The following is a 21,409-nucleotide window of genomic DNA, read 5'->3' as shown; positions in this document are numbered from 1 at the left end:
GATGCACTGTGCTATTTCTCCAGCCTAAATTAGTTAGTTAAAGCAAAAAGTAAAGATTTATGTAGCCTGGGAAGTGGAATAATAGCTAGAGCACTAGACTTGGAAACATGAAGTCCCAAGTTTGATTTCTGGCATCACTTGTGCCAGAGTGATGCTCTGGTTCTCTCTCTTACTCCTTTCTCTTGTTAATAAATAGATACTTAGAATAGATTTACATATTTATTAATTAGAGAGAGAACCAGAGCATCAGATGCAAACTTTTTTTTTCTTTTTTTGCCTCCAGGGTTATCGGTTGCATTGGATCGATCTTCTCGTGGTGCATCCCGTGAGTACCCATTCATTGGGGAAACTGACGATCCTTCCTAGCCGACTGAATCCACATGGATCCCAGTCACTTTCAAAGCCAGCAACAAGCAGCTCCTGACAGCTTTCAACCTGACGCTGTTGACTGGCTACGGAAGAAGGGCAAACGCTAGAAGAAGAAGAAGAAGAAGAAGAAGAAGAAGAAGAAGAAGAAGAAGAAGAAGAAGAAGAAGAAGAAGAAGAAGAAGAAGAAGAAGTGTCTGCACCACGAATCCACTGTTCCTGGAGGCTATTTTTTCCCCTTTTGTCGTCCTGGATTTTTTAATATATTTTTTATCATTGTTGTGATTATTATTATTATTGTTATTGATGTCATTGTTGTTGAATAGGACAGAGAGAAATGGAGAGAGGACGGGAGACAGAGAGGGAGAGAGATAGACACCTGTAGACCTGCTTCACCACTTATGAGGTGATCCCGTACAGGGGCTGGGGGCTTGAACTGTGATCCCTACGCTGGTCCTTGTGCTTGGCGCCATGTGTGCTTAACCTGCTGCACTACCACCCGACCCCCGATGCAAACATTTTTTTTTTTTTTGCAAACATTTTTTTTAAAGAGTTTATTTATTTATTTATTCATGAGAAAGAGAGAGAGAGAGAACCAACCAGACATCACTCTGGTACATGTGCTACCAGGCATTGAACTCAAGACCTCATGGTTGAGAATCCAGTGCTTTATCCACTGCGCCACCTCCTGGACCACGCAAACATTTTTAAAAAGATTTATTTATTTATTTTAAAAAAAGGAGAGAGAGAAGGAGGGGGGACAGAGACAGACCAGAGCCTCACTCTGGCACATGCTATGCTGACAGTCTCCTACAGTCACATAATCCTGGCTTATTTCCAATCTTTTGTCAGTTGATGATGATAAGGTCCACCCCAGGGAGGCAGGAAAGCTGAGTGAGGGCTGCTCTGGAAATACTGAGGCTTCAACCCAGATCTGGAAGTTCCTAAGGGCCTGTAAGAGAAGGGTATTAGGGTTTGGGGCTGAGGCTTAATCTGGGCCTGGAAAAGAGAGCAACCATTGGGACCAGGTGGTAGTGCATCTGTTAGAGCCCACACGCTACAGTGCAGAAGGACCCAGGTTCCATCTCTTGGTTCCCACTTGTGGGGTGTTTTATGAGTGGTGGAGCAGTAGTCTCTTATTCTCTTTCCCTACCCCCTCCTTCCTTAACAATTTCTCTCTATATCTCTATTAAAAATAAATAAATAAGTAGAGTGACCAGTAAGCATAGGCATCTTGCTCAATTCTAACCCACTTCCTCCTTCTAAGCTTGTCAATGTATAGTTGTGTTTTCTTTCATTTAATATTTGAGTCCAGTGATGAGGATAGAGACATGGAAAAGACTCAGTCTTTGCCTTTATAGATCATTACCTGCCTTTGCCAAAGACTTCCAAAAAAAGGCCCAGCCCAGACAACCACACCAATATGTCCTGGAATACCACCTCCCCAGAGCTCTACCCTACTAGGGAAAGATAGAGATAGGCTGGGGGTAAGGATCGACCTGTCAACACCCATGTTCTGTGAAGAAGCAATTACAGAAGTCAAATCTCTCACCTTCTGCACTCCATAAAGATCTTTGGTCCATACTCCCAGAGGGATAAAGATGGGGAAGCTTCCAATGGAGGGGATGGGTGTTCTGGTGTGGGAATTTTATAAATTGTACCCCTCTTTTATTTATTTATTTTTTCCCCTTTTGTTGCTCTTTTTATTGTTGTAGTTATTATTGTTGTTGTTATTGATGTCATTGTTGCTGGATAGGACAGAGAGAAATCGAGAGAGGAGGGGGAGATAAAGATAGACACCTGCAGACCTGCTCCACCACCTGTGGAGCGACTCCCCTGCAGGTGGGGAGCCTGGGGCTCGAACCGGTTCACGCCATGTGTGCTCAACCTGCTGCACTACCGCCAGACCCTCAATTGTACCCCTCTTATCCCACAATATTGTCAATTATTATTGAATCACTACTACTACTACTAATAATAAAGAAGTTGAAAAATAAGAAAATAACAAAGCAGAACTTGGACTGAGTTTAGTGTATTGCAAAGTAAAAAACTCTGGGATGGGGGTGGGGAAGGTTCAGGTCCTGGAACATGATGGCCAAGGAGGACCTAGAGGGGGTTGAATTGCTAGGTGGAAAACTGAGAAATGTTACGTACAAACTACTGTATTTTACTGTTGACTGTAAACCATTACTTTCCCCAATAAAGGGGGGGAAAAAAAAGCCCAACCTAAGATCCAAAGGCTTTGGTAGTGTTCTCCATTAGTGAGGATGGAGGTGTGGGGGAACAACACCATTCATTGCTGGGACTTACACATGAGTACAAACTTTTTGGAGGACAATTCTATGGAAATCTATCATAAAGTACCAAGTGTATCGGAGGCTGGGTGGTGGCATACCTGGTTGAGCATACACGTTACCATATGCAAGAACCCAGGTTCAAGCCCCTGCTCCCTACCTGCAACTGGAGGGATGCTTCATTGCAGGTGTCTGTTTCTCCTATCACCTCTTTTCTCTTCATCTTTGTTCTATCAAATTAGGAAATATGGTTCCCAGGAGTGGTGGATTTGTTCTGTAGGCATTGAACCCCTACAGTGGACCTGGTGGTGATTAAAAAAGAAGGAAAGAGGGGGCCAGGCGGTAGTACTACAGGTTAAGCACACATGGCGCAAAGCGCAAGGACCGGTATAAGGATCCCTGTTTGAACCCTGGCTCCCCACCTGCTGGGGAAGTCGCTTCACAGGTGGTGAAGCAGGTGTCTATCTTTCTCTCCCCCTCTCTGTCTTCCCCCTTCTCCCGATTTCTCTCTCTTCTATCCAACAACAATGACAGCAGTAACGGCAATAATAATAACAATGATAAATAACAAAGGCAACAAAAGGGAAAAAATGACCTCTAGCAGCAGTGGATGTGTAGTGCAGGCACTGAGCCCCAGCAATAACCCTGGAGGCAAAAAAGAAAAAAAGAAAAAAAGAAAAGAAAGAAAGAAAAAAAATCATATATAATGCATCAACTTTCGCCCAGCAATGCCATTTATACATTTTATTTCTTTTTAAAATAAATTTTATTTATTTATTTTGGATAGAGAAATTAGGGAGGGAAAGGAGATAGACACCTGCAACGTTTCTTCACCACTTATAAAGCTTCCCCCTTTCAGGGGAGGACCAGGGTTTTGAACCTGATTCTTTGTGCATAGTACTGTGTGTACTCAGGTACACCATTGTCCAGCCCCTCATTTATAAATTTTTCCTTTTTTATATATATATAATTTATTTCTTTATTGGGGAATTAATGTTTTACATTCAACAGTAAATACAATAGTTTGTACATGCATAACATTCCCCAGATTCCCATTTAACAATACAACCCCCACTATGTCATTCATCATCTTTCATGGACCTGTATTCTCCCCACCCACCCACCCACCCCAGAGTCTTTTACTTTGGTATAATACTCCAATTCCATTTCAGGTTCTACTTGTGTTTTCTTTTCTAATCTTGTTTTTCAACTTCAGTCTGAGAGTGAGATCATCCCATATTCATCCTTCTGTTTCTGACTTATTTCACTCAACATGATTTTTTCAAGGTCCATCCAAGATCGGCTGAAAATGGTGAAGTCACCATTTTTTTTACAGCTGAGTAGTATTCCATTGTGTATATAGACCACAGCTTGCTCAGCCACTCATCTGTTGTTGGACACCTGGGTTGCTTCCAGGTTTTGGCTATTACAAATTGTGCTGCCAAGAACATATGTGTACACAGATCTTTTTGGATGGATGTGTTGAGTTCCTTAGGATATATCCCCAGGAGAGGGATTGCAGGGTCATAGGGTAGGTCCATGTCTAGCCCACTGAGAGTTCTCCACAGAGGTTGGACCAATTGACATTCCCACCAGCAGTGCAGGAGGGTTCCTTTTACCCCACACCCTCTCCAGCATTTGCTGCTGTTCCCTTTTCTGATGTATGACATTCTCACAGGAGTGAAGTGATATCTCATTGTTGTCTTGATTATAAATTTTTCCTATAGGTATACACATAAACCATTTCTCTAGCCCTTTGTTTTTCTTTTTAACTGTCTGCTGTGTTACCCTTTAGAAATATCTATTAATTTGTTAATATATAAAGCAATAAATGAATATATATTAATTATAGATATGTTTTTAAGGAGAGCAAATCAGAGCATCACTCTGGCACATTTGATGCTGAAGATTGAACTCAGGACCTAATGCTTGAAAGCCCAACATGTTATCCACTGCATCAGCTCCTAAGCTTGTCTCTTTTTTTCTTCACATTTCATTTGTTTATTTCATGAGAGAAAATGAGAGAGAAGTTATAACATCATATGTGATAGCATATGTGGTGCGAGGGATTGAATTCAGAAGCTCATGCTTGCAAGTTCCGAGTTTTACTTTTTAAAAAAATATTTATTTATTCCCTTTTGTTGCCCTTGTTGTTTTATTGTTGTAGTTTATATTGTTGTTATTGATGTCGTCGTTGTTAGGTAAGACAGAGAGAAATGGAGAGAGGAGGGCAAGACAGAGAGGGGGAGAGAAAGATTGACACCTGCAGACCTGCTTCACCGCCTGTGAAGCGACTCCCCTGCAGGTGGGGAGCCTGGGGCTCACACCTTACGCTTTAACCTGCTGTGCTACCGCCCGACTCGCCCGAGTTTTACTTCTATGTCATGTCACCTGGGCTTCCAAAAGTCAGTGACTTACTTACCTACTTTATTTATTTGGTAGGACAGAGAGAAATTGAAAGGGGAGGGGAGATACAAAGAGAGATGTAGGGGGGATGCTTCACAAACGGTGAGGCAGGCCTGCAGGTATCTCTATCTTTCTCTCTCTTCTCTGTCTTCCTTTCCTATCTCAATTTCTCTTTGTCCAGTAAAATAGAAGAAATTGCCACTGGAATTAGTGGTTCGTAGTGCTAGCATCTGGCCCCAGCGATAACATTGGAGGCAAAAATTAAATTAAATTAAAATTTATATATATTATCTAAAAAAAGAAACAGCAATAAGGGAGAAGAAAGATATTTCTGGGAAAACTACTCAGTCATCTGAGCTCTGAGTGTCTTCATTGCCTGTACAATCTCTCCACAGAAGGTGAGAACAATTCAGAAATGTCACCCACATAGCTCTTATCACTGGCCCGGCCTAGGTTGTTATTTCACCTATGCCCAGCAGGGGGAAGCACAAGCCCACCAAAACATTGGTTCTAAACCTCACCAAGCATTCCTTCTAGGATTTATTTCCTCCTCTGTGGACCATTATTGGAAAGACACTTCCTGCTGAATCCACTAGATCAACTAAACAACAACTGACTATATTTTCTCCTTTTATTTTTTTCCCTTTAATTCTTTCTGATCTGAAAGAAAAAGAGAGAGATAAAGCTGACTCAGAGCTGATAAGAAAAGTCTTGGTTTGGGGAACTGGCATGGTATTTATGCAGAAGGTTTTCATACCTGAGGATCCAAGGTCCTAGGTTCAATCCCCAGAACCACCAGAAGCCAGAGTTGAGCAGTGCTTTGGTTAAGCAAAAACAAACAACAAAACAGTGTGTTTTGTTTGTTTGTTTGTTTGTTTGTTTTTCATGAGAGATAGAACGAGAACCAGAGCATCATTGGCATATGTGCTTCTGGGGATCAAACTTGGGATCTCATGCTTAAGAGTCCAATAATTTATCCATTGCACTACCTCCCAGACTACATTCCTTCCTTCCTTTCTTTCTAAACTATTTTAATTTTACTTTTATGAGAGAAAGAGATACACATGCACACAAGCACTGCTCAGCTCTGGCTTGAACCTGGGACTTTGGAGTCCGAGGCAGGAGGCCACACTCATTTGTTTACTTGATTATTGTTTACCAGAGCTCTACTCAGCTCTGGATTATGGTTGTATAGGGGATTGAATTTGGGACTTCAGAGCCTCAGGCAAGAATGTGTTTTATATAACCACTATGCTGTCTCCCCAGACCTCCACTTTAAAAATATATTTTATTTTCAATAGAGACAGAAAGGGGAGAGGTAGATAGATAGGTAGACAGTCCTGCAACACCGCTTTACCATTATTAGGCTTTCCCCCTGCAGGTGGGAACCAGGGACTTGAACCCAGGTTCTTATGCATTATAATGTGTTCACTCAACCAGGTCCATCACCACTCAGCCCCCTACATTTATTTCTAATAGGCCTTAGCAACTGAGCAATCCAGGGATTGAGGGTGCAGGCTAGGAATTACTGCATTAGAGGCTCCTCAGCCTACTAGGCTTTCAGCTCTAGGGTGCCCCTCAGAGAAGGAGTCTGGGCTAAGGGCAGCATTAGAATCAGATTCCATAAACTGACTGGTAGTATTCAGTCTTCCAGATGTGACTAAAGTCTGTCTCTTGGGGCTGGGAGGTGGCGCACCTGGTTGAGTGCACGTTACAATTTACAAGGACCTGGGTTTGAGTCCCTGGTCCTCACCTGCAGGGGGAAAGCTTCACAAGTGGTGAAGCAGTATTGCAGGTGTCTCTCTGTCTCTCTTCCTCTTATCCCATCCTTCCCTCTCAATTTCTGGCTGTCTCTATCCAATAAGTAAAGAAAGATAATGAAAAAAAAAATTAAAAAAGAAAAAAAAAAGCCTGTCTCTTGCTAGGTTGTGAGCAGCCTGAGGACAAGAACTCTTCTCATTTGTCACAGAATCTGAAGGATGGATCTTGCTGGCCCTGTAGTTATTGATAATGAACACAGATTTCATTATTTGCCAATGATGCAAAACAAATAAAAAAATCTTTAAGAATGAGCACAAAGTGGCATACAGCTGGTGCGAAGTAAAGGGTTGATGTTTAATGGAAAGAGTCCTTGAGGAGATCAGGGACAACGTCCTAAAAGGGAGGGAGGAAGGGAGAGTGAGAGTGGAGGAATCTAGCTAATCTCAAGGGCAAATACCCAAGGGCAAGACTTGATCCCTTCTAGGCTGGAGGCCAGGGCAGTGGGCAGGGAATTCCTACCACATCCAAGGAAAACTTCTACATCATTTTACCATATGGAACCCTGGCTGGGAACTGAAATAAGTAATTACATCTCCTATCCACTGGTGACCTTGGCAGAAGAAATCAGGTCAGCCTGGGGGAGGGTCAGACTCATCTCACAGTCTTTCTTAAGGTGTAGAGTTAAGTTCTATAATGGTCCTGATTTTGGGAGAAAGGACAGAAGGAAGAGGTGACTCTAAGGAGAGAGGATGTATATTATGATGATGATGATGACAAACAGACAGCGAAATATCACAGCATCTAAGCTTCCCTGAATACAGTAGGGGCCAGGCTCAAACCTGTGTTGTGCACATGACAAAGCAACATACTATCCAACTGAGCTATTTCAATGAAAGGCCCATTTCAAACCCCTCGTACAACCCAAAGACAATCCAGGACTCATAAATGGCCTCTTCTTCCTCAATGCCTCAGTAGTGTAGGGAGGGGCTGATAAGGTAGCCCTGAAAATTAGGATGGGGGTTGGGGAGGAGGAATAACACAAGCCTCTGTCCCAGGTTCAATTCCTAGAAGCACTATAGGTCAGAGCTGAGCAATGATCTGATATTAAAGAAAAAAGAAAAAAAGAGAAAACCAATGAATTATTTAAAAATAAAAAAAGAAAGAGGGGCCAGGTGGTGGCACACCTGGTTAAGCACTCACACTAGAGTGTGTAAAGACCTGGGTTCAAGCCCCTGGTCCCCACCTGTAGGGAGAAAGCTTCACAAGCGGTGAAGGGGGGCTTCAGGTGTCTCTCTGTCTCTATCCATCTCTATCTCCTCCTCCCCTCAATTTCTCTCTCTGTCTCTATCCAATAATAAATAAATAAAATTTTAAAAAATGAAACAAGGACACACAAATCAAATGGGGAACAAGAGGAGCAAGTGAAAGAGCAGAATCTTCATTTAGGATGGAAAATGTTTCCAGAGATTTGAGTTTTTCTTTTCTTTCTTTCTTTTTTCTTTTCTTTTTTTTCTTTGTCTCCAGAGTTATTACTGGGGCTCGGTGCCTGTACTAGGAATTCACTGCTCCTAGAGGCCATCCCCCCCCCCCATTTTGTTGCCCTTGTTGCCATTGATGTTGTTGGATAGGACAGAGAGAAATCGAGAGAAGAGGGGAGACAGAGAAGGGGAGAGAAAGACACCTGCAGACCTGCCTCACCGCTTGTGAAGGGACCCTCCTACAGGTGGGGAGCCGGGGAACCGGGATCCTTAATCTGGTTCTTGCGCTTGGCACCATGTGTGCTTAACCTGCTGCGCTACCGCCAGACCCCCAAGATTTGAGGTTCTACACATCCTCAATACTCTCACTCTTCTGGTCCACCTGGGTGGAAGTGTGTGTGTACACTAGCAGTGTAGATTTTGGAGGTGGACAGCCAGCCAGTCTGTTTCCGTCCTTTATTAGCCCTGTGGCACTTAACCACTCTGAGCCCCAGCTCCCTCTGATTCCCCTCCGCCCTTAGGCGAGGATGTCATACCCACCTTCCCTGGTCATTGTCGGGATGAATGGAAGAAGGCCCTTGGAAGCCCGCACCATTGCTAGACATCCTTGGATGGTTATTCCCTCAGGCGACAGAGGCTATACTAGGTCACTGGAGGAGACAGCGCAGTGAGACTCTGCTCTGTTCTGCAGAGCCTGCTCCAGCCTTTCCCAGCCCCCGCGCTTCTCCTTGACACCGCCTTGGTGGTCCCGGCTCCGTGCCACCCGCCCTCGGGCGCCCTCACTCCGCAGCCAGCACAGGTGGCCGGCTCACGGCGGACAGGTCGCGGCAGTGTCTCTTAACCTGGGTGTGCCACCCCCTTCCCGCTGGGGCGAGGGCAGATTGGGGGCGGTTCTCATTTGTAGATGGCTCCCTCTGTCCTCATCTCCTCTCTGGGCTACACAGAGAATAAGAAAAACCAGGGCTGGGGGGTCTGGAAGGGGGTTTCTACTCTCTCAGCCAGCGACCCCAGAGGGGGCGCCGCCCGGGCCACAGCGCCGCAGGGTCCAGGGTCCGCCGGTCGCGGGCTGCCACTGGGAAGCCTTAGCTCGGGGTTCTACCCCGAAACCCCAGTGCTGGGATCCCCTCGCAGCCCCCAAGCTGGGCTCGGGGAGAGCAGGAACCGCGGTTCTAGGACCCGGGGGCGCCGCCGAGCGCGCCGCCGCCTCTGCCTCGCCCGGGTCGGTCGCGGGCGCTCCGGCAGGTGAAGCGGCCGCCCCGCCCGCGGCAGGTGGCGGGGTCCACGGTGCCCTCCCGCCTCCATGGCTGCGCGGGACCCCCGGCCCGCACCCCGAGCCCACCCTCCTGCCCGCCCCCCGGGGGCCGGCTGCGCGGCGGCGGCGGCAAGATGCGGTCTGCGCTCCCGGGGAGCAGAAGTTAGAGACTCGCCGAGGGGGGAGCCCGCGCCGCAGCTTCCTGCCCCCGGCCCAGCCCTCTGGCCCTGCCGGCTGCAGCCTGACTTCCTCCCCCCGCCCCGCAGCGCGCCGCCCGGCTCCTCGGACGGGGCCACCCCGATGGGACGCCGTGCCCCGGTGCCTGCACGCCGCTGAGCCGAGCGCCCGCTGCCGCCTGCCCGAACGGGAGCCCCCGGCCCCGGCCCCCGGGAAAGCTGGATTTCCGTGGCTGGAGGCGCCTAGCCGGCTGGGTGGGGACCACCATGGGCAACGCGGCCGGCAGCGCCGAGCAGCCCGCGGGCCCCGCCACACCGGCGCCCAAGCAGCCCGCGGCGCCCAAGCAGCCGATGCCCGCGGCCGGAGAGCTGGAGGAGAGGTTCAACCGGGTGCTGGTGAGCGCGACCTCCGGGTGCGGGGCGCGGGGCGCGCATCCCCTCCCCCAGGGGTTCAGGTACCGCTTGGAGATCCCCAGGCAAGCAACTACCTTTCATGGGGTGGGAGTGACAGTGGCTTCCTTCAGAGTGACTTAGCACTCACCCCCACCCCACCCCCACTCCCCCCATAAAAAGAAAAAGAAAAAACAACTTTGTTCTGCCATTGTCCAGTTTCCCTCCTTCACACACCTCCTTTACCCCCCCCCCCCCCGAGTTCCTGGCTCTAAAGGTCTTTAAAAATGACCTGCAAGGAACTTGGAAGCCGAGCAGCAAGGGTGCCCAGGACACCCCTTTCCCACTGTAGCCTCCCGGCCGGGTCTGAAACATGTGCCTCAGTCTCAGGGTCAAACTGCGCGTGAGGAGTTACATTTGTAACCTCCTGGGAGCTGGAGAGCTAGATGAAGCATTTGGTCCTGATTTGCTGGTGCCTAGGCTGCTGGGAAATGTCAGAGCACGTCAAGGGGGTGTCTGCTTCTCACCTCCGTATGTACTTGGGACTGATGGGTCTTCCTTATCTTGGTCATATTCCTATCCACTGAAGGGTTTCAGCTTCTGAAGGGCGGGGTCAGGATGCTTTGGTCATTCTGGCTTGGGGTGGAGCAAGAGTCTGGAAGCCCTCTCTTTACCATGTCTTAGGAATTGGGGGGACTTAGAGGTCTGAGCCACTGGGGAATGAGTCCTCAGCCCTAGCTGAGCCTGTAGGCAGTTGGGATGTATTTTGTGGGTGGGGACTCCAGAGAAAAGACCTGCTAGGAGGCAGAAGTCTGTTGGGGGAAAGGCCCTCATTCTCACTTCCCTCTCTACCTCTCAGCCAGTCCCAGGTTCCCTTCTCTAAATAATTGCCCGGTGGCCTGCCTGCTGTCAGCCTCCCTCACAGGACTCTGGGTGACAGGGGAAGAAAGCTGTGTTTTTTCCAAGAGGCACTTCCTAGTCTGAGCAGGCTGCCACTGCAGGTCTGAGGGTGGGGACTTCAGAGGCCCTGGCGGCAGAGGGGTGCTGGCTGATGGCTTGATTCTTCTTCCCCTCCACCTTCTTGACATCATTTCCCCATCCCCTGGCTGGTGCTTAGGCCAGACTTGCCAGATCCTCTGCATAGCCCCTCCTAATAGTTCCTGGAAATCTTGGCTGATCCCCCCTCCCAGGAGAGAAGCCAGAGCAACTCTGGGATGGGGTGGGCTCTGGTCCATCCTTGTGAAGGCACCTTGTTTTGAAGGGAGGAAGGTACTCTGAGGGACATCTCACACCAGGCCAAGGCCCCAAGTATCCCCCTTCTCTTGCTTCCTCCAAGCCATGACTTTTCAAGGCTGAGCCAGTTGAGCAGATGGGGGGGGGGGGTGGTAAGGAGAGAGAGACAGTCTCTGGGGGCCATCTGGGAAGCCTGAGATGGTGGTGACTCCCTGGGCCCCTGCCAGGCTACTGGGGGGACTAGGGGCTCCAAGTATGAGCCTGTGGATGGGGGTAGACAGGCTGTTAGGGAGAGGCCCAGGACCCTGTGGGTGCTCTGTCCTATATGCTAATGGAGGAGGAGCTGTGTGAATAATTCAGACCAGTGGAAAATCCAAAAGTCAAATGGTGAGTGCTGATGCATGTGTGGGGCTTGATTGCTCTGCTTACATTTTGGCAGTCACCCCGAATGTACACTCAAGGCCATTGGGAGTACCTAAGCATCAGGGTGTGGAAGGAGGAGGTCCAGAGATGGGTCTTAGAAAGTGTTGTGGTAGAGAAAGGGGTGGTGGCTAGGTAAGAATGTAGGATGGCTTCACACACTGGGGCTCTCCCTGCCCCAGCCTCCAGGAGGCTCAGGGTGTTACTACTTCACCTTCTTCTTGGGGAGGGATCTTCCTGCCCATTGTCTTAACTGTGGGCAGAACACACCCAATTCAAGACCACTTGGTGAAAACCGTACCCTGACAAGGTGGTAACAGCCTTGGCCCCTGCCTGAGGATGCCCAAGGGCAAAGTTTTGGGGAGACACACATAGCTGCCAAAGGACAATATGGGGGAACCTCCATCTGACTGCTTCCTGAGTGGCCAGGGTTGAGTCCTGGCCTTCGTAGATGTTTCCAAGTAGAAGAACCCCAGCTAGCTGAGATTGGACCCCTTCCATTTTTATGTGTGTGTTTTGTTTTTCTGCTAGGAATAGAGTCCAGGGTCTCAAGCATATACTGTACTGTTGACCCATCCCCCTAATTATTGATTTTTTTTTGTTCTTTTTTATTTACTAGAGAACTACTCACCTCTGGCTGCTGATGGTACGAGGGACAGAATTGGTGGCCTCTAGTATTCAAGTCATCTGGGCTATCTCCCTGGTCCTCTGGCTCAGTTAAAAACATTTTATTTATTTATATTTATTTTTTTAATTATCTTTATTTATTTGGATAGAGACAGCCAGAAATTGAGAGGGAAGGGTGATAGCGAGGGAGAGAGACAGAGAGACACCTGCAGTCCTGCTTCACTACTTGTGGTGAGCGCACATGTTACTTGCACTGTAACATGTGCACTCAGCCAGGTGCACCACCACCCATCCCCTTATTTTTATTTTTTATTTTTGCCTTGAGAGTTATTGCTGGGGCATAGTGCCTGCACCATGAATCCACTGCTCCTGGATGCCATCCCCCCCCTTTGTTGCCCTTGTTGTAGCCTTGTTGTGGTTATTATTATTGTTGATGTCATTCATTGTTGGATAGGACAGAGAGAAATGGAGAGAGGAGGGAAAGACAGAGAGGGGGAGAGAAAGACAGACACCTGCAGACCTGCTGTGATCACTGCCTGTGAAGTGACTCCCCTGCAGGTGGGGAGCCGGGGGTTCGAACTGGGATCCTTATGCTTTATCCTTATCCTTGCGCTTTGTGCCACGTGCACTTAACCCACTGTGCTGCTGCCCGACCCCTTAAAATATTTTATTTTTAAAGGGAGATACACTCACCAGTGCACTACTCATCCTATGTGGCACCAGAGCTCTAACCCAGGGTATCGTGCTTGCAAGGTATATGCTCTGCTGTTAAGTCACCTCTCTATTCCCCTTATTATTATTTTTTCTTATTTGTTTATTTTAACTAGAGCATTGCTCAACTTTGGTTTGTGGTGATGCAGGGGACTGGGCTTGGGACCTCAAAGCCTCAGGTCTGTTTGTATAACCATTATGTTGTCTCCCCACCCACCTATTTTATATTTTTATGAGATACCAAAGTACTGCTCTACCACCCATGAAATCTCATGTATTTGGTGTTTTATTTTCCTTTTTAAAAAAATATTTTTATTTATTATAGATTAGAAACATAAATTGAGAGAGGAGGGGGAGAGACAGAGAGAGAGAGAGAGGGAAAGAGAAAAAGAGATACCCGTAGCCCTATTTCACCACTCATGAAGCTTTTTCCCCCTGCAAGTGTGCCAGGGGTTTGAACCTGGATCCTTGTGCACTGTATTGTGTGTGCTTAACTGGGTGCACTACTGCCTGGCCCTATGTTTGGTGTTTTCATAGGGTGTGAGAATTGGATCTAGGCCTCATTAATATAAGAACCTGCTCACTTCTTCTAGCGTTTGCCCTTCTTCCGTAGCCAGTCAACAGCGTCAGGTTGAGCCTGATGTAAAGTTTCGAGACCTCCTTTGAATCTGGAGAGGTGGCAGTCGTTGACTATGTGGGTCATAGTCTGTCTGTAGCCGCAGGGGCAGTTCGGGTCGTCTCTGGCTCCCCAGCGATGGAACATAGCGGCGCACCGGCCATGGCCTGTTCCATAGCGATTGAGGAGGGCCCAGTCATAACGTGCTAGGTCAAAGCCGGGTTGACGCTTGCAGGGGTCTGTGATCTGCTCACTACTAAGCCATCTCTCTGGCCTGAAACCCCCCCCCCCCAAATCTTGATGGGAGAAGCTAAGTTATACCTTGGGGACAGTCACATGGGCCCAGGAAATTTCTTCCTTTGATGTAAGTTCAGCCCTTAGGGGGTTGGGCGGTAGCACAGTGGGTTAAGGACCAGAGTAGGGACCCTGGTTCCAGCCCCTGGCTCCCCACCTGCAGGGGAGTCACTTCACAGGCGGTGAAGCAGGTCTGCAGGTGTCTATCTCTCCACCTTTCTGTCTTCCCCTCCTCTCTCCATTTCTCTCTGTCCTATCCAACAGTGAATGATATCAACAACAACAATGATAACTACAACAAGACAGCAACAAGGGCAACAAAAGGGCGGGGAATGGCCTCTAAAGCAGTGGATTCATGGTGCAGGCACTGAGCCCCAGCAATAACCTTGGAGGCAAAAAAAAAAAAAAGTTCAGCCCTTAGTGCAAAGTAGGATTTTAAAACCCCAGATTACCCCTCCTCCATGTTCCTGGCTATGGAAGGCTTTTGTGGGTGAGGGGTATCCCCCTAAATTCCCCTTCTCTGGAGCCAGTCATTCTTACCTGTAAAGGTGGGAGTGCAGGGCTACCTTCCCAAAGAAGCTGTGAGCCAGAGGTGCCCTGCTTAAAGTCGGGGTGGAAAGAAAGCAGGTTGAGCCTGGGCTTCCGGCTGCTACCTTAGCAACCACAGATGAGTGATGGCTGCCCAGCTATATGGGCTGCTGCAGTGGTAGGAAAAGCAGACGCTGAGGCTGTTGCCCAAGGCTGGTGTCTCCCAGCACTTTAGGCCTTCCTTCCTCTGTGACCCTCTGGATTTGGGATGGCAAGGCACTCAACCAGGCCTGTCACAGGTTCCATGCTTACCACTGGGCCTGGGACATCCCTGGTCTGGCTGGGGCTGCAAATTTGGGGCAAAGGGAAGTGGAGAGAGCAGAGTGATGCTGGATTCACAGAAAAGATTGAGCCATTAGAGGGGGTTCTTCCTGATGGAGACTAGTACCCTGGGGGTGATGTAGTCAGTGCCCAGGGCATGTGGGCACTTGGATGGGCTATGTGTGTGTGTGTTTAGGGGTGTGGGTCAGGATAGTCTCAGGTGAGGTGTGATTCTGGGTGTCCTGCTTCCAGTTGAGTCCTTCCTGTTGGGAATGACATGGGTACCTCCATGGACTGGGATGGAAGTATAGTCTCCTTCACCAAGCAACTTTTCTGGGATGGGGCAGATGAAGGGGGACTTGTAGCTGTGGGGTGGCTCAAGCCCTGGGCTTCCAGTCTCTGAAGGGAGTAGTTCTCGTGGAAGCTCCTAGTGGGGTGTGGCTGTGTGGTCAGATGTCAGCTGGGTAGAATCTGTGGTGCCATTTCTAGCTGGCAAGGTTGCCACATGCACCCTGAAGACCAAGGATGTGGTAAACATGATGCACAATGGCATCTGGGGCCAGTTGGCAAAGGGCTGACTGAGATGGGCAGGAGCAGGTGGGGCTGATCTTGCAACCACCTTTGCACCCCCCCCCCCCGAACATGGAGTCCCATTCCATCCCCATCTCTGTCTCTAAAAGGGCCAGGGGAAGAACGAGTAATTTCCTGGGCTTTGGGTTCTTAAGTTTGGGGGTTGTTACTAAGTACCTATGTGACCTTGAGAAGGTTGCCAACCCTTTCTGAGTTTTTTTTTTTTTTTTCCTCTTGTGTGTGAAAATGAGAATAGTTATGGTGTCTATTCCTTTTTTTTTTTTGCCTCCAATGTTATCGCTGGGACTTGGCACTTGCACCACAAACCCGCTGCTCCTAGCAGCCCCTTTTTTTTTTTTTTGACAGGACAGAGAGAAATTGAGAGGGGAGGAGAAGATAGAGAAGGAGAGGGAAAAACAGACACTTGCAGACGTGCTTCACTTGTGAAGCGACCCTCCTGCAGGTGGGGAGCTGGGGGCTCGAACCAGGATCCTTGCTCAGGTCGTTATGCTTTGTGCTTAACCTGGTGCTCCACTGCCTGCCCACCTGGTGTATATTCCTCATTCAACATCTTGTTGAAAGGATTAACTAGAGTTGAGGGGATTAAAACAGGTCTGTAGCCCTGGGGCCTAGGCTGAAAAACTGCCTGGTGGCCGGAAACCACGAGAGGGAGGGCCTACCTCTCCTGGAGGGTGGGGCAGTGGGGTGCTAACGGTAGCTATGTGTACTCTGGGAGGGGGTGGGGAGGACTCCACTTCCCTCTGAGAGATTGTGTGCTGGGGGGGGGTTCCCCAGTGAGTAAGACCTCAGTGTGGGCAACAACAGGAAGTCAGGGTGCTGGGTGACAGGAAATGGGACTAGCAGTTCTTGGTTCCTAAGACGGGAAGGGGGGGACACGGGGGGGGGGATACGGGGGGGGGCACTGGGACCAGACTGTCTGCAGAAGACCCCTCAGAGGCCAGGACCCACATTTCTCATTGCCCACAGTGCTCCTTCTGAGGAAACAGTCTTCTTGCCAGTGACTTACCTTGGACAAATGACTTAATTACTTCATGCCTCAGTTTCCCATTTGTGAATGAGTATTATAATAGTACCTTCTTTGCAGGCATGCTGTTGGGATTTTTGTTTTGTTTTCCTGTAATTTCTTTACTTGCCCATTTATTCATTATTTATTTACTCATTTACATGCTCTTGAGATTTAAATGAATTGATAGCTCTGAAGCACCTGGCCCAGAGTGTCTTGGGAGTAGTAATAATAGTCATTACTTTTGCTATTCTCTCGCTGTTTTTTTTTTTTTGCCTCCAGGGTTATCAATGGGGTTTGGTGCCTGCACCATGAATACACTGCTCCTGGTGGCCATCTTTTTCTATTGTTGTTGTTGGATAGGACAGAGAGAAATTGAGAGAGGAGGGGAAGACAGAGAGGGGAAGAGAAAGATAAACATCCACAGACCTGCTTCATTGTTTGTGAAGCGACCTCCCCCCAGATGGGGAGTCGGGGGCTCGAACCTGCATCCTTGCACAGGTCCTTGCACTTTGTACTATGTGCGTTTAACCCGGTGCACTACCATCCAGCCCCCCTCCTACTGTCTTGAGCAGTGTGTGCTATCCTTATCCCACCTGTCTGGTCCTTGTTTCTGTCCTGGGGACCCTTGAATATTGAAGGGAGAAACTATTTACTTTTGGGGGTCCTCTGATCCTAAGGCTGGGTTACCCTATAACACTCCTCTAAGCTTATGATTGCTTATACAAGCCTCAGAAAATTAATATACTGGAGTTTTAAAGAAGTGGATAGAGGGAGTCGGGTTGTAGCGCAGCGGGTTAAGTGCACGTGGCACAAAGCGCTAGGACTGGCATAAGGATCCTGGTTCGAGCCCCAGCTCCCCACCTGCAGGGGCGTTGCTTCACAGGCAGTGAAGCAGGTCTGCAGGTGTCTATCTTTCTCTCCTCCTCTCTGTCTTCCCCATCTCTCTCCATTTCTCTCTGTCCTATCCAACAACGATGACATCAGTAACAACAACAACAAAGCAACAAGGGCAACAAAAGGGAAAATAAATAAATAAATATTTTTTAAAAAGTGGATAGAATTGATTGTTTTGGTAGGCTAGGTGGTGGCACACCTGGTTAACCACACACATTACAGTGTGCAAGGACCTGGGTTCAAGCCCCCTGGTCTTCATCTGCAGGGAGAAGGCTTCATGAGTGGTGAAGTAGGGCTGCAGGTGTCTCGGTCTCTTTTCCTCTCTTTCCCTCCCTCCTTTCTCAATTTCTCTGTCTTAAATAAATAAGTAAATATATAAATAAAAATAAAAAACTGGTTGTTTCTGGAGAAGTGCTGAACACTCTCAAAGCTAGGTCAAAGCCATATAGCAGTGGGGGAGAGGGATGGAGAAGTAAGTGAGTGTGTGTGTGGGGTCAGGTGGTGGTGCACTGGGTTAAGTGCACAAAGTACAAGGGCATGTGCAAGGATCCCAGTTCGAGCCTCTGGCTTCCCACCTCAAGGGGGTCACTTCACAAGTGGTGAAGCAGGTCTGCAGGTATCTATCTTTCTCTTCCTCCCCTTTTTAAAAAGATTTTTTCTTTCTTTATTTATTAATGAGAAATATAGAAGGAGAGAGAAAGAGCCAGACATCTCTCCAGTACTTGTGCTGCTGGGGATTGAACTCAGGACTCCATGCTTGAGAGTCCGATGCTTCATCTACTGCACCACATCCTGGACCACAAGTTTTTTTAAATTATTATTATTATTAATGAAAAAGAGAGGAGGAGAGAAAGAACCAGACATCAACCTGATATGTGTGCTGCAGGGGACTGAACTAAGGGCTTCATGCTTGAGAGTCCAGTGCCTTATCCACTGCACCACCTCCCAGACCACTCTCTCCCTCTCTATCTTCTCCTCCTCTCTCAATTTCTCTCTGTCTTTACCAATAAAACGGGGGGGGGGGGGGAAATGGCTTCCAGGAGCAGTGGACTCATAGTGCTGGCACTGAGCTCCAATGTTAACCCTGGAGGCAAACAAACAAACAAGAGAAGTAAGAGTGGGGTGGGGCAAGGCTGGCTTCTGGGCCTATCAAGCTTCAGGACCTCTGCAGGGCTGATCTGAGGCTGAGGTTGGAGTCCAAGTTCAAGGGCATCCTGGGATTAGGCAGGGCCAGACCCCACGGGGAGAGGGTGGGCAGGTGGGCTGGAATATTGACTCAGCTTGAACTGAAAATGAAACTGAAGGGTATGGCTGTGTCCAGATGTAGATGGAGCCCTTCCAGTCTCCAGAGGCACATGTCAGCACTGGGGCTGGGGTGATGGGATGAGTTGGCCCGTGGCTGATCTTAGGTGGGCAAGGCAGGAGGCTGCTCTGGATCAGGGAGGAAGGATGATTAGCCCATACACAGTCTACCTTCTCTTGGGAACACCCTAAAAGATCGTACTTCTCTTCCTCTCTCTCTGTCCTACACTATCTCAGGTAGTGGGAGAAGGGGGCAGGAGGGGCAGCTGAGTTCTGGTCAAGTCTGGGTATTTTCACAAACTTCTGCTCAACCCACTGATCCCCACTTTGGGGTCTTCAATAGACTACCTCCAATCCCCAATCTATGAGATTCTTCTTAGATTATAGAAGAGGATAGTTCAGGAATGGGGAGACAGCATAGTAGTTATGCAAAAGACTTGCATATCTGAGGCTCTGAAGTCACAGGCTCAATCCCCTACACCACCATAAGCCAGAGCTGAGCAGAGCTCTAGTTAAATAAAGGGGGGGGGGAACAGGTGGTAGTGCAGTGCGTTAAGTGCACGTGGTGCAAAGCTCAAGGACCTGCATAAGGATCTCCGTTCCCCACCTGCAGTGGGGTCGCTTCACAAGCAGTGAAGCAGGTCTGCAGGTGTCTTTTTCTCTCCCTCTGTCTTCCTGTCCCCTCTCGATTTCTCTCTATTCTATCCAACAACAATGACAGCAGCAACAACAACAACAACAATGATAAACAACAAGGGCAACAAAAGGGAAAAAATAGCCTCCAGGAGCAGTGGATTCATAGTGCATGCACCAAGCCCCACCAGTAATAATCCTGGAGGATATAAAAAAATAAAATAGATAGAGGAGGATCATTCCATGAAGCACAGATTATCACTAGTATTTACAGGGGCTCCCAAGTTTCAGGAGGGAAGCATACCCACCCCACTTCATGGAGGAGGAAGGTAAGGCTAAGGGGGTAGTGATGCTATAGGGTCAGGTGGGCTTAAAGTGATGATGGTCTGAATGCAGCTGCCCCTCCCAGCTGCGCCCTCCTGAGAGGCAGGTGTCTACTACCACCACACCTGGACTTCCTTGTCCCATTTGAGAACTGTCAGCTAACTTGCCTCTCAGCCCTAGCCCCATGCTGCTGCCTCCTGGCTGAAGGCTCTGGTTCTGGGGGTTTGTTCTCATTTTCCAGGAGATAGCCCCACTCCACCTGAGTGAGTGGCATTGGCTGGCCCCTCTCCAACTCCCTAGCGTGCCCAGCTCCTGGGTGGGCACAGCCAAGGAACAGCTGCTAATTAGTGCTCAGCACTGTCAGAGCTATTTCTGATTTCTGAGTCTAAATTTAGCTCGCCTGGCAGGCTGGCATGTGGATTCAGAGGCCTGAGGAGTCTCAGGTGGGGAAGGGGCAAAGGTGTACCCTGCCCACCATCACTGTTGGGACAGATACACCAGACTCAGCAGAGGTTGTCCCCCTGCTCCCAAGAGTAACCATGGGGTCATTTTGGGGGTGTGTGTTCAGTGTCAGCTCTGGGTTCAATACCATCCTGACTCTCCTCTCACTGGCATCTTAACCTTGGCCAGGTCACTGAATCACTCTGAGCTTGCACCTGCAAAACAGGGTGAGTGGTAGTGAAGGTGGAAGGCAGGTATCAGTTCACCAGTCTCAGAGCTGGGCTGAGCATGGTGCACATTCAGGCTAAGCTGGCTAACAACATTCTCAGTCATTAGGATGATTAGTTGCTGCTTCTGGAAGTGTTACTAGGGCCATTCCAAGAAGCAAACAGGTCCCTGGGATAGGTGATAGCCTAGAGAGATCCACAAGGGAGACTGCTGTCCCCTTTAAAGCTCAACCATTCTCTGGCATTTCTGCCATCACCTAGGCCCTAGCTTTCCCATCTGTGTGTAGTGTCAGTGGATAAAGAGGGACCAGAGAGCAAGAGAGATAGACAGAGACAGAGGGTGAGAGATCATGAACTCAGAGGGGCCTCTCTGACCTAGTAGTACAGCGCCCCCCCCCCCCCAAGAGGCAGCTTACTTTCAGAACTGGGGAGAGGAATGACATAGCTCCATCCCCAGCCAGCCTGGTGTGTGTGTGTGTGTGTGTGTGTGTGTGTGTGTGTGTGTGTGTGGTGGTGGTGGTGGTGGTGGTGGTGGTGGTGGTGGCAGAAGATGGACAGTTTTGGCTCTTGAGTGAGGCCCAGCGAGAAGCTTGGGCAATGGGGGCCTAGAGTGCTTAGCTTCCTGTTATCTGTGGCTGACCTCTGGCAGTGATTTTTGGGGTGAGGTCTGGCCAGAGCCCCAGAGCTGGGCCCAGTACTCCAGAGAGGAAGCTGGCTGAGGAGCCTGGGCTGGGTGTGGCCCCTTCTCAGTTCCAGCTGTGACCTCAGACCATGTGACTGAGGATGCATAGTCTGAGCCACCCCAGCTGGGGCTCCCTGGACTCTGGGTTGGCTTTCTGAGAGCTCCACTTGCCTGGGGAGATCTGGACCTCCCCTAGGGGAAGGATTGGTTTGGAAGGCCTGACACATAGTAGACCTCACTAAACCTAAGGCTTGTAACCTATGGCCCAGTAGATGGGGCACTGGACTTGAAAACATGAGGTCCCAAGCTCAATTCCTGAGTTTAGTTCCTAGCACCACATGTGCCAAGGGATACTTGTTCTCTCCTTCTCTCTCTCTGTCTCACTCACTCTCATAAATAAATCTTAAAACAAAAACTGAGGTTTACTAAACTGAAG

General features: G+C 48.9%; 1 protein-coding gene across 4 annotated transcripts in view; it reads left to right on the top strand.

Moving 5' to 3' along the window:
• The first annotated feature begins 9,546 nt into the window (after positions 1-9,546).
• The window catches only part of FMNL1 (formin like 1), a 33,739-nt gene continuing 21,876 nt past the window's right edge, over positions 9,547-21,409 (top strand). For all 4 annotated transcript variants that reach the window (XM_060203324.1, XM_007535730.3, XM_060203323.1 and 1 more), the window contains exon 1: positions 9,547-10,129. In XM_060203324.1, the coding sequence (XP_060059307.1) occupies positions 10,001-10,129 (129 nt within the window). In that variant the 5' untranslated portion in view covers positions 9,547-10,000. The remainder of the gene's footprint in view (positions 10,130-21,409) is intronic.

The sequence above is a fragment of the Erinaceus europaeus genome, chromosome 12 (genome assembly GCF_950295315.1).
Source record: "Erinaceus europaeus chromosome 12, mEriEur2.1, whole genome shotgun sequence".
In the NCBI taxonomy this organism is placed as follows: Eukaryota; Metazoa; Chordata; class Mammalia; order Eulipotyphla; family Erinaceidae; genus Erinaceus; species Erinaceus europaeus.
This window is presented reverse-complemented; position numbering and strand designations above follow the sequence as displayed.